This window comes from Bicyclus anynana, chromosome 3 (genome assembly GCF_947172395.1).
Source record: "Bicyclus anynana chromosome 3, ilBicAnyn1.1, whole genome shotgun sequence".
In the NCBI taxonomy this organism is placed as follows: Eukaryota; Metazoa; Arthropoda; class Insecta; order Lepidoptera; family Nymphalidae; genus Bicyclus; species Bicyclus anynana.
In genome coordinates this window covers 6,022,662-6,035,833 of record NC_069085.1, presented here as the reverse complement: position 1 = coordinate 6,035,833, position 13,172 = coordinate 6,022,662, and the positions used below count along the sequence as shown (strand labels likewise).

Here is a 13,172-nt window from a genome sequence, read left to right as displayed (position 1 = left end):
TGACATTAAGAGACATCCAAATTAATTAAGGGCGGCGGGTATTTATGGGAAGGCTCACATCTGCTGGTGTAGGCCTCGACGTTTTTCATCCGTCGGATGGCCGGGTGATCGCAGTCGGAGACGAGTGCCGTGACGGTGTCGAGCAAACAATCCACGTTGCCCGTGGAGCGCGGGTCGCACAGCTTCTCCTCCAGCGCGCGTAGGCGCCGCAAGCGCTCCTCGTCCTTTACTGTCCCCATACTGAGCCCTGGATCACTCTATCGTGTACTAAACGCCACCGTACATTCTCCTCAAAGGTACACCGAATGGGAACACCACTCTCATTACGGCACATCAACGCATCAATCGTATTCTCACTGAACACTATCTAGGACTAACTAGCATATGAAACAGCGAGAAACTTATGTTTCATTATAGAAAAATTTACTTGCTACAGTTTAGAGTGACAGCAGATAAAGGTGGTTCTCACAACAAAGCATATGCACGTTTGCAAACATAACCGATTGTTATAATGTTATTTAGCACATTTGATGAACTTTTAATGATACTGCGCAACTTATTTACAAAACTAATTGGCACAACATTGAGAATAATGTAAAAAATAACTAATTAATAAAAACCGCTTGATTGATGAACGATGATCAAACCACTCAAACAATAATCTGAAGTTGGCAAACATCAAAAGGTTCGCACTTTGCAATGGCGACCAGAATGAAGTTAGCCAGAAATTGGTAGCCAGACACAGATATACGAAAAATATTTACAGACTAAAAATGAAATGATTAACTCGTAAGAGCAAAAAATCTTTTTTTTCTTTCAATAAAATAGCTCTCATACAACATTTTTTTAACGGCAACAAGACAAAATAATGGGCCATTAAAACTTAGGCTGCAGGATTACATTATGCAGGAAACCCATTACAACTGTTGTAGATACAACTTCATTAATTTTTGATTACAGGGCAGGGTATATATTTAATATGATACACCCTGTAAAAAGTAAAAAAGTAGCGTACCTTTAGTAAAAAGGTAGCGATTTGTGATCAAGCTTTTTTCTCTTCCGTCTTGAATGTATAATTACAGTAATTCCTCCGAATAGTCCAATATAATTTGGCAATGGCTTAAATTGTTTTGTTATATGCTCTTTGGTTCTTTCCGCGATTTATATAGTCTGTAGCTGTAGGTCACTTTACATTTCATTTCATTCATTCACGCAGCAGATGTAAATGAATGAATTGAGCGAAATCACTTTTGTTCTCGTCGAATAGAATATGGCGGTGCAGGATGTGCAAAAGCTTTTAATTTTCTGATTCTATGTGCGATATTTTTTGGCTTTTTAACTATAAAGTTACTATAAATATAGTATTGCATGTAACCTATACTGTGAGTCGCCTAACTTGAGCTTTTAGTTAAATTTCTAGTCTAAGTTGCAATGAAAATTATTACTTCATTGGTGGTGTAAAAATAATTGTGACAAATATAGCACACAATTTCAGGTAATTTATTTTTATTTGTATTTGTGGACAAGCTTTAAATTGATTGATTTTGATAATCCTAATTCCTAGGTTGGTATATCCAAAACGTCCATCCTTTGCTTTGTCATTCCGTTTCAGCTGTTCGTTATTCGTTAGAGGTCTTTCATGCAAGTTTTTTTATCAGGATCAATCGATTGGGTTATTTTTTGTCTACATAGTGACCATTTGGTGTAAAATTACCAACGAAAAGTTAAACATTCATTATCTATCTCCTCTTAATCACGTGTGGTTTAATCTTTATTATGGGGTCAATAACTGCTAGCTGATGCCTATTTTTCTTCATTATTCTCAACATTTCGGTCAAAAATTAAATTTATGAATTCCTAAACACATAAAAAACTTTGTTCGGGTTATATTAAACATCGAAACACGTTCGTTTTCATTGTGGTTCTAGCGAACGGGTGTAAATTTTTGAATGGCAAACGTGTAAGAGCAATATTATTACATACTGATCTGTTTCTGTGACGAGAGCAATATGACTGGGGGCGCAGGCCGCGGGGGCCGGGGCGCGCGGGGCCGACGGTCCGGCAGTCAGCTGTGCGAGTGTCATGTCGTCGCATCTCGTCGCGCCGTGGGAAGTGGCCTAAATTACTGCCCCTCCATTGAGTTTTTCGCAAAATTTTGTTCTATGACAGTAATGACCCACATTAGTGCAAAAAAAAAGTATCAAAATCTCCTAAAATATTGAAAGCATTTAACTCTAACTGGGTGTTGGTGCTGTAGTAAAATTTTTCAAGTAGGTATGTTTACCACATAAAAATCTGGATTGATTTGGCATATCCATTTTGATGGAATATTTTGTGTTCAGTGAGTCCTTTGTGTGGCATGTACTTCTTTAAATTATCATTCATTTGACCAGTAATTCTAATGAAGCTGCTCTATATAATCCTCTACACCTTTATGTTTAAATACTTGAAAATTCTAGGAAAATTTTATTGATTCATTAATGTAATGTCAGTAATACACTTATAGATTTCATTGTAAAAGGTTTTTTTTAATTGTAATGATATTTATATTTTTGTAAATATGTGGAATAATAAATTAACTTAGATACATCCGTCAAATGATGTGCGTTAGGAGAACAGAAATAAAATTGTGTTGTATGAACAAAAAGTAAATGAAAGTCGCCAAGGAGACAATCTTGATAGTGTTTTTTTTTTTACATAACTTACCTTTGGTTTGGACTTTCATTGAAATTTAATTATTCAAAATGTTATGTGATCAATGAAAACACACTGATTTTAGAAAATTACAAAAACGAAAAAGAGCTTATGAATATTTTTACTTGATAAAACTTAAACAGTTTAGATGGTTGTGGGGCTCATTTTTTATTTGCACCAGGGCCCTTGGTTACCTAGCTACACCTCTTGAATTACAGGATATTTATCATTTCTTATCCAAGGAGCATCTTCATAAATATATTCCTTTGTTCTCTAATCTTCTAGTGACATTATAGGAATTACTAATTTCAGCTAAAAGAGCAAGTCATGACTTTTTTAATACACTTACTTTACTTTAAACATTAATTCTATATAATAAAGTATTGTTTATAAATCAATATTGTCTCAATAGAATATATTGTTGTATTGCAAAATACCCAAACAATTATTTGAAAATATATTTGTAAAAATTCCATATTTCCTCTCTCTTAAATAAATGTTCTTAATAAGAAAATGAAACATAACTTAATGACATAAGTCACACAGAACACTTTTGTTATGAGTGTGTGGTAGCTTAACCATTGTTGTGCAATCAATAAATTTCAATAAAGTGCTCTTTATGGTTTGTAGTTGTAGACTGTTGATAATGAAACAGGCATACTGTGTACTGTATTTAATCAGTGGACGATTATGCTTGAATGATTCATTTCCTGATTAATTTCATTCATTTTTTTTATAGTACTAATATCATAATTTATAAATAGAGACATGATAGCCTAGTAGATATGACCTCTGTCTTTGATTCAGAGGATATATGTTGGAATCTGATCAAGCATGCATTTTCAACTTTTCAGTTGTGTGCATTTTAAGAATTTAAATATCACTTATCTCAAACAGTGAAGGAAAGATATTGTGAAGAAACTTGCATATATGAGTGTTTTCTTAATTTTCTATGTGTGTAAAGTCTGCCAATCTGCATTGGGCCAGCGTGGTGGACTCAAGCCTAACCCCTCTCAATCTTAGAGGAGACTCATGCTCAACAATAAGCTGAATATTATATATTCCAAATAAGAGGCAAGGTGTGACCTATGATTGTTTGATATTGGATGGTGATTACATAATTATTATGTGACCTCTTTTATATTGCTGGGGCTTTTTATTGCATTAAGTAAATGTTTCCTGTAGATGATATGCCAACATGATTACTTTCAATTGAAAATTAAACACACTCTTTAAAATTAGCAAATATATACATATTTCATCATTATAAACTACTCCAAATGTATTAATTAATATTTGGATTAGGTTCATAAGCTTCTTTCAGGCCCTTCTATATGTCGCAATTGAATTTTCAACATTATTAGTCAAGGGTGAATAGGTACCTTCTAGTCAAGCCTGTCCACCACAGGCTGTATCATTGCTTACCATCAGTCATGATTGCAATTAAGCACTGGCTAATACAATGTAAAAAAATAGATATTTGTTGCAATCAATACACAGTTATAGAGCCCTGATAGCCCAGTGGATATTACCACTGCCTCTGTTTCCAGAGGGTGTGAGTTTGATTCCAGTCTGGGGCATGGGGCACCTCCAACTTTTCATTGTGTGCATTTTAAGAAATTAAATATCATGTGTCTCAACTGGTGAAGGAAAAACATAGTGAGGAAACCTGCATACAAGAAAGTTTTCTCTGCGTGTGTGAAGTCTCTCAATCGACATTGGGCCAGTGTAGACTATTGGCCTAACCCCTCTCATTATGAGAGCAGATTCAAGCTCAGCAGTGAGCCGAATATAGGTTGATAATGATGACGAACACACAGTTACATTTAAATCTCTTCTTATAACTTCCTGTAACAGGTCAAATTTGTAGTCCTGATAACACAAACAATAAATATAAATGTACATATGATTAAATAACAGTCTGGGGCATGCAACTTTTCAGTTGTGTGCATTTTATGAAATTAAATGTCACGTGTCTCAAACAGTGAAGGAAAAAACCATTGTGAGGAAACCTGCATACCAGAGAAATTTCTTAATTCTCTGCGTGTGTGAAGTCTGCCTATCCGCATTGAGCTAGCGTGGTGGACTATTGGCCTAAGCCCTCTCATAGAGTATGGTAATAGCAATGGGATCAATGATAATAATTGCATGTTTTGTTTTGTAAATTCACAAGCAACTTATTAATTTCAGCTTGCTATGTTTGACATGGCTACGCTCATTCAAGAGAATGGTATAAAAGAGCTTAGCAAAGCATCACACAATGTAGTCAACCATGGAATGACTACACACGCCGTCGCGAGCCACATGGTACCCGACCATGAGTATTGCGAAGCGGGCAAGCCTGAGCCGCCGGAGCCACAATGCATCGACACGGACGTGGCAATGGTGCAACAGGATCCGAAGGAAGAAGACGAGGAAGAAACTCCGGAAATAGACATAATGATAAACAATGTTGTGTGCAGTTTTAGTGTTAAGTGCCACTTGAACTTGAGACAGATCGCGTTGAACGGTGTAAACGTAGAGTTCCGCCGCGAGAACGGAATGGTGACGATGAAGCTGCGGCGTCCGTACACCACGGCGTCCATCTGGTCGTCGGGCCGCATCACGTGCACCGGCGCCACCAGCGAGGACCAGGCCAAGGTGGCAGCGAGGCGCTACGCCCGCGCCCTGCAGAAGCTGGGCTTCCAAGCGCGCTTCCGCAACTTCCGCGTAGTCAACGTGCTGGGGACCTGTCGAATGCCGTTCGGCATTCGGATTATAGCATTTTCCAAAAAATACAAAGAGGCAGAGTGAGTATTTATTATAATAATTTTTTTATTATAATTTTCCTTTTACAGCCTAGTTAAGGCCATTTAATAGCCATGTGCTCTGTAGTACAATTTTTTTTCTCCGTCTCGTATAAAAATGGTTGAGGTAGTTATTCAAAAACTATCTACATTCAATCCGAATCGAAAGACACCTCAACCATTTTTATAGGGGACAGAGAAAAGAATTTGTACTACAGAGCACATTTTAACCAGGCTATTACATCTGAAAATAATTTATCTCTCAAATTCTGACAACTTGCTCTTGTCAAGCTAATCAAATATTTTTATTACGAATATGACAAAATTACTATCACAATCAATAGTATTTCTCAAAAAAAATATTTCCGAATACATACTTCTACTACCTTCTGTTTATTTAAAGCTTCATTATTATAAATAAAAATTTAGATACAGAGTTCACAGTTCATTTAACGTCACTTGCACTCATCAAGCTAATACAATATTTGTACTATGAGTAACAATTCACAACTTGATAAACAATGAATAAAAGTTTAGATAAGTTCTGTATCGGATGTTATTGTTGTCCACTTTTTTCCCTATTTTGATAACCCCAACCCTAACTAATTACATTAAATATATTTTTAGCTTATCTTTTTTTAGATACCCCTCCATTCACATGTGTATGAATAAGAAGAAAGATACGGAAGTTAACATTATTTTTATAACATGTGTTGTACCCAGTTTGTGTCAATTTCATTATTAAGGTTCCATTATTCTTCATCAACCCATATTCGGCTCACTGTTGAGCTCGAGTCTCCTCTCAGAATGAGAGGGATTAGGCCAATAGTCCACCACGCTGGCCCAATGCGGATTTGCAGACTTCACACACGCAGAGAATGAATATAATTCTCTGGTATGCACGTTTCCTCACGATGTTTTCCTTCACCGATTGAGACACGTGATATTAAATTTCTTAAAATGCACACAACTGATAAGTTGGAGGTATATGCCCTGAACCGGATTCGAACCCACACCCTCCGGAATCGAAGGCAGAGGTCATATCCACTGGGCTATCACTGCTCTAAATTTAATATAAACAATATTAATTTCGTACAGTGCATAGATTATGGGTCCGAAATATAGATATAAATTAACAAAAGTTAAAGATTTAAAATCATGTATTTAATAAATTTTTCCAAACGTCAAAAACGCTGTCATCCATTCTGTGACGTCACAATGTTACTTGATGTTGTAGTAAAGGAATAAACGTCAAACTAATTATTACGTGACGTCATGAAACTCTTATACACCATCATGGCCGACAGTGTTTTGACTTAATTAAAAAAAAACAATTGAAAAATATTTTTTTTATGTATTTATGTTTAAAAAATATAATTTAAATTTTTTTCAATCTGGTAAAACAATAATTAACAATTTAAGACATTTTTAAAAAAGTGTCAAGTAGCCTATTCCGTGTTCTTATTCCATATAGTTCTATTATTGAAGTAGTGTAGTTAGTTACATAACAATTACGTTACAATACCTGTTATCCTGAGTTTGATAAACAGCTAAGAGTAATCATAACTTGTGATCGAACCTTCATAACGTAATACGATTTTGCGAACCACTTTCATTCCCATAACCGGAACTAGCAAGGTTCGCCCTTGACCGACTCAGCACGGGAACAAGTAGATACCTACAAAAATCGAGGAATGTACAGGTTCAACTATTTTTAAAACTGGTTACTGGAACTTTTATGGAAATCTTGATATTCATTTATTTACTTTATTTATTTATTACTTCTTTTTTTTAAAATTTTTAACAATATAAGTATAAAATACAAAACATTATTAAAAATTTATAAAAAGAAAATTCACCCTCCCGCTGCGGGACATTTGAGTGCCCAAGCAACCGGTGGTCAGGGCTCCAGAGTGAGGTACCTCCTCACAATACGCGCCGTCTCAAGAATCACTGCCTTTTGTATCCGACTCTTGATCCAACAGTTAAGCGAAAGCTTCTTAAGGTGTTGGTCGAAGCTTTTCGCTATAAGACCATTGACTGAAACAACTATCGGAACAATAATAGTTGACTCAACATTCCACATGGCGGTTACTTCGTGAATAGTTGACTCAACATTCCACATGGCGGTAATTACGTGAGCAAGTTCCAAGTATTTTGATACTTTTGGAAATCTTTATTTTTATCTTTAAAAAAATCATCTCTACGTACGTACCTACTCGTAAATACTCTAAATAATTATTCAAGATTTTATTTTTAAACGTCGGTGTTTTTAATGTGTATAATTTAATATGTGTATGTTTAATTACAGCTTGCTAGTAGTAATAGTGTCTCAGACAAACCGCGGACGGACGGACGGACGAAGTTATAAGGGTTGTTGACTGCAGAACTCTGAGACTCTTGTTTCTTTAAATTAGACGTTTCTTCATCGGAAGATATCCGTATTCTTTATGACATTCTTCCTAATGTTTTTTTTTTTTAGTTTACACGAAACAGAAAATATGTTAACATACATGAAAATATAATACAGATGAGCATTGAGTCGCCTCTTTATTTGAAATCTGTGAATTGGATTAATCACAGGATATATTTGTTCCCTGTAAATCGAAATGTCGTCGACATTCATGTCGAGCGTGGACCCTGGCAGGTGTCACGTGGACTTTTATGGTAAAAAAAAGAAATATATATATGGTCGAATTGAGAAACCTCCACCTTATTTTGAAGTCGTTTTAAAATAACTGATTCCCCTCATTAGTTTAGATTAAAATTTAAGAAAACGTTTAAAAAAAATGTTTTTTGTCAGTAAAAGTTCGTAAAAATTCATTTATAGTAAGAGGTAACTGCTTGTCCTTTTTAAGGTCACAAAACAGGTTACCTGATCGATTAGGGCATTACAAATGCACGTACTACTTGTTTTCGTTATGTGATCATTAAAAATATGTATTACTAGCAGACCCTCGCGACTTCGTCCGCGTGGAATTCAGTTTTTCACAAATCCCGCGGGAACCATGCATTTTTCTGGGATGAAAAGTAGCTTATGTGTTAATCCAGAGTAAAATCTATTTCCATTCCAAATTTCAGCCAAATCGCTTCAGTAGCCGCAGCGTAAAAGAGGAACAAACATACTTACACACACAAACTTTCGCCTTTATAATATTCGTGTGATAGTGTGACTAGCGGACGTCCCGCGGTTTCACCCGCTTACTTTCTGTTCCCGTGAGAAAACGGGTATAAAATAAAGTTTATGACACTTACAAATAACGTGGCTTTGTAGCGGTAAAAGAATTTTCAAAATCGGTTCAGTAGATACGGAGATTACTTCCTACAACACTACACGCTACCTTTATAATAATTTCTTTAGAGACTTGAAAATTTATAATTATTGGGCTATTGAGTATCTGGAGTCTTAAAACGTGCTTGTAAAGACACCATGTTTCATACTAGACCCTACCGGCAAAGACATACCGCCAAGCGGTTTAGCGTTCTGGTACGATGTCGTGTAGAAACTGAAATGGGTGTGGATTTTCATCCAACTCCTAACAAGGTTTTTTACATGTTTTCAATCGTCGACGTATTATGAAAGGATGCGCCACGTTAACAAAGCTAATTATATCTGATCAGTTGCGAGTTCACTTATGCTAGCTAGTCACCATCCAATAAGTTCACGTGCCTGCAGCACCAACGGCAGGACATCCGGTAAAACTGATCGTGTATTGGTCGCGATCTGCATGTCATGCACATCGTGATCAGTTTTATGGGATGTCTTGCCTTTAGTATAGTTAGTCAAAAACATTAAAAAAACTAAAATTTTCATGTAATAAAATATAAAAAGCGTCTCGAAAAAATGTAAACTTCAATCTAGTAGAATATTGAACTATTTAAGACCATTTAAAAAAAGTGTCAACTAGCCTATTGAGAAAATCTAATCGGCCCAACCGGTAATCGAACCCAGGGCCTCCGTCTTGTAAATCCACCGAGCATAACACTACGCCACGGAGGCTGTCAAAAATAAAACAAATATTAATTTTTTACACGCTGTATATTAAGCTTCACTTGTAACTATGTATGTAAGAAAATCTTGGAATCTCAATTTGACTCACTTCCCGGTTTTCGATTCGGATGAAATTTTGCACACGCTCTGAGTTCTAATGACAATACATGAGTAGCTAAGAAACGTCATTATAAATCCAATATGGCGGCCTCCCCAAGATGGCGAACTGACTGTTTGAAATCCACCTCCATGATATGGATATCAAATGAAAGGTTTTGCTGTCAGGAACACGAATAAAATAGTCACGTGACTTAAATACAATATTTGTAATTTTTTGTGCGTGCTAAAAGCTTGATTTTTTTTTGTTTTTTTTTTTAACTATTTAAAGTTATTTTATTAAAAGCATTATTATGTTCTTTACAGTTACGAGCCGGAGCTTCACCCAGGCGTCACATACAAGCTGTACAACCCGAAAGCCACCCTCAAGATATTCTCAACAGGCGGAGTCACAATAACAGGTGCGCGTCTTATACGGATTCCACGCTCCTTTCTGTGTGACGCTAAAAAGTTATAAACTGTTTCTTTTGTTTGTTATGGGGTGCCAAACGCGTTGAACTTCCTGCTTCACGTTACGCAAATATAGGCGAAGAGTTGGTCGATAGTTTTAAGTAAGTATTTGAGACGCTCAAAACTTGTTCTCTGCTACTAAAGGTTGTCCCGTAATTAATGGATAAAACGCAAATGGTATATACACCACCTAATAAAGTTGGAATGTGCACCCTTTAAAATTGTTTTTTTTGTAATGACAATTCAGGACCATACACATTTACATACAGGAATATACAGTTTTAACCGACTTCAAAAAAAGACTTAAGTATTTTTTTTATTTTCTTTTTCGAAGGAAATTCAATGCGTATGTTTTTTTTTATTTACTTTCATTGTATTTTATTTTTAATGCTTGTTAAGTCTTAACTTCGTCATTTCTTAACCAATTATGATATTTTTTTATTTGTTGGAAAGAATATACTTCCAGATTGTTCCCATTTTATTTTCATGAAAAACGGTTCAGTAATTTTGTGTTAAAATGAAAATAACAAAATTGCAAGTATTATGGTGCTTTTGTTCACTATGCTATGACACACTAACAACCGAAAAATAAAATCTTTTTAACAAAAAAATTTAACTGACTTCAAAATCACAACAATAAACTGATTAGCGAGAAATAACATCGTATGTTCTACCTTCTGATCACTTTGAAGGCGGTGCCAAAAGAGAGATGCATTAACTAAAGCCGATTTTTGAGTTTATTTTTGTGATTTTTATGTCGGTTAAATTTTTTGTTAAAAAGATTTTTAGATAAATAGGTGGTATATCTACCATTTGCGTTTTAATAACACAGAACTAGAGATACGTCTGGAGAGCAGTGAGACTGATTATTGACTTGTGGAAATCTGTAATTGTTACAAATATCTTCCCAAAAATGTCGACCAGCTCTTAGACTATAATTAAAACGTCAATTCAAAGGGCACGTCGCGTAGGTGGGTGGGGGTAGATGCTCTATTATGAAATGAAAAAATTGACGTAAACTTTTGTTATGTTAATTATGTCTACACTAATATTACAAAAGGAATGATTTTTCGTGTGTTTGGCTTGAAACTATTGAACCGATTTGAAAATGATTTCATCGTTGGAAAGCTACTTTATCATCGAGTGACATAGGCTATATGTTATCCCCGCATTCCGGGGATACGCGAACGGAAACGCGAGCAGGGGTCCACAAAAATTTTTAATAAGCCAAAAGATTAAAGAACCACAGTATGATATTAAAAAGTAAAAACGAAAGATACTTCATATATCTTTTTTGATTATTATTATTACCAAGAAACAATTCAGAATGTATGTAAAATAAAGTCAGGTTAGTCACATCATTTACATATTATATGCACTAATGCTGAATGAAGTTTGTTTTCATTCTATATTTATTTAGATAGAATAGATCATAACATCTGTGGTGTAGAGCTTTCTGTATGAGGGGCATGGTTACTGATGTAATTCCTCAGGATGATGGTAATGATTGGCACTTTGTAATTTTGTATAATATACTTATGTATTCTTTGTATGTCATGCAAAGTGGTGCTCTGTTGGTATTTACATTTACCATCGTGTGGCCTATCCCGACATTATCACAAGAACACAATCCGCGGATAAATGATAATAGTTTTTCCTTCTTGCAATCAGGGCAAATGTCGCTGCCGCTCGCGCGAGCAATAATGTGACAGTATGTTATATCCATACTTCTATACTAATATTATATGAATGTTTGTATGGTTGTTACCTTTTCCTGGCCAAATCGATTTCCCGATTTGCAAGAATTTTGTTGTAGAGGCAATTTGGACCAAAGTCCAAATTTTTAACCCGAAAATGTCCATGTTTCCCGCGGGATTTGTAAAAAACAATTTCACGGGATCGAAATGGTAGGCGTCTCTTACTCAATGACAAAGTAAAGTGGACTTTAAGTAGTAGTGATTAGGTCCACTTTACTTTGATGTTTAAACTGTTTAATTAATTAAGAGTTTATTTACATTGTACAGTATTCATAGACACCCCCAGGAGACCATTCACCTGCTGATTGACGAATTCTCAAACGCATAGAGACTCAGCGGGTAAACGATCCCCTGGGGGCACCACCACAACGTCTATGAGTTCCACTGTAAGTGATGTGTAAGCTCAGACCAATTATAGAAGGACCTGTATCACACTCATAGTCACGAGCAAAATTGTGTGTCATTTTCTCAGGAGCTTAAATTTGGTATATATCTTATACTAAACTAGAAGTTTTTGCCCATTTTTACACTATTCAAAAAGATTTTTACGGAGCTCTTTAATCGACGAACACGAATACAACTATTTAACATCGATTCTATAGACGCGGTTTTGTCAATGTTCGCAGCTCGCAGCGTGAGCGACGTGCAGTCGGCCGTGGAGCGCATCTTCCCGCTGGTGTACGAGTTCCGCAAGCCGCGCACGACGGCCGACGACGAGCTGCTGCGCCAGAAGCGCGCGGCACGGCGCGGGGCGGGCCCGGCGCCCCCGCGCGCGCCGCCCCGCGCCCCCGCCGCGCCCGCCGACGACCCCATGCACCTCGTCACGCTCTCCGACGACGACAAGGACGCCTGGGAGTGACCGCCCAACGTTTGGCATATGACGCATCAGCAATGACCATCGGTTGTTAGTGCGATCGCGTGTGAATTGTCGGCGAGCTATTTTCAGTTCATGCCAAAGATATTTATTAGGGGGCGCTTTGCGTCGCGCTATGAGTCAGGGGCGATCTGATCCTGCCGCCGCGGCCGCTACTAGCAGTTCTCGCTTCGATCTCGATCCAGTGATTTATTTGTTGACTATTATTTGACGATCTCCGAACGGACTCACGTGTCACGACTGGACTGAGCCAGAGCGATACTCTTTTGTGTCAATTATTGTTTATTTTTTTAAGTGTGACACGGACCGACGTGGACCGCGGTCGGCGCCGCAATCTGCATCTACCCCCAGTGTGCGTAGGTACGGTTGATTCTTTTAACTCGTTTGATTGTAAACCAAATTGTTGTAATAATAAAAAATGATGAGAGAACATATCTCGACCGATACTCAACCTCGTTTTTTATTTGCCGTTGTGATCGATAAATGTGTATGTAGTGATAATA

General features: G+C 36.7%; 2 protein-coding genes across 3 annotated transcripts in view; one reads left to right on the top strand and one right to left on the bottom strand.

Annotated features, from left to right (window-relative positions):
- The window catches only part of LOC112054042 (rho-associated protein kinase 2), a 32,648-nt gene extending 31,967 nt beyond the window's left edge, over positions 1-681 (bottom strand). The window contains exon 1 of the mRNA XM_024093687.2: positions 59-681. Coding sequence (XP_023949455.2) covers positions 59-239 — 181 coding nt within the window. The 5' untranslated portion in view covers positions 240-681. The remainder of the gene's footprint in view (positions 1-58) is intronic.
- A 548-nt stretch (positions 682-1,229) lies between these two features.
- On the top strand, positions 1,230-13,120 carry LOC112057183 (TATA box-binding protein-like 1). 2 transcript variants are annotated; one of them, XM_052891306.1, is made up of 5 exons: positions 1,230-1,495; positions 4,885-5,483; positions 9,895-9,989; positions 12,422-12,533; positions 12,582-13,120. In XM_052891306.1, exons 2-5 carry the CDS (start codon positions 4,891-4,893, stop codon positions 12,652-12,654), a joined length of 873 nt encoding a protein of 290 aa, XP_052747266.1. In that variant the 5' UTR covers positions 1,230-1,495; positions 4,885-4,890; the 3' UTR covers positions 12,655-13,120. The 2 variants fall into 2 exon arrangements, with proteins under 2 accessions (XP_052747266.1, XP_052747265.1); XM_052891305.1 differs by having other exon boundaries at positions 12,422-13,120.
- Positions 13,121-13,172: the final 52 nt, after the last annotated feature.

Bases quoted from the DNA above. Each gene is read 5' to 3' on its own strand.
- LOC112057183 (XM_052891305.1), top strand. From the start codon at position 4,891: ATGTTTGACATGGCTACGCTCATTCAAGAGAATGGTATAAAAGAGCTT. The intron at 5,484-9,894 runs GTGAGTATTTAT...TGTTCTTTACAG, and splicing joins AAAAAATACAAAGAGGCAGA to TTACGAGCCGGAGCTTCACC. The intron at 9,990-12,421 runs GTGCGCGTCTTA...CAATGTTCGCAG, and splicing joins AGGCGGAGTCACAATAACAG to CTCGCAGCGTGAGCGACGTG.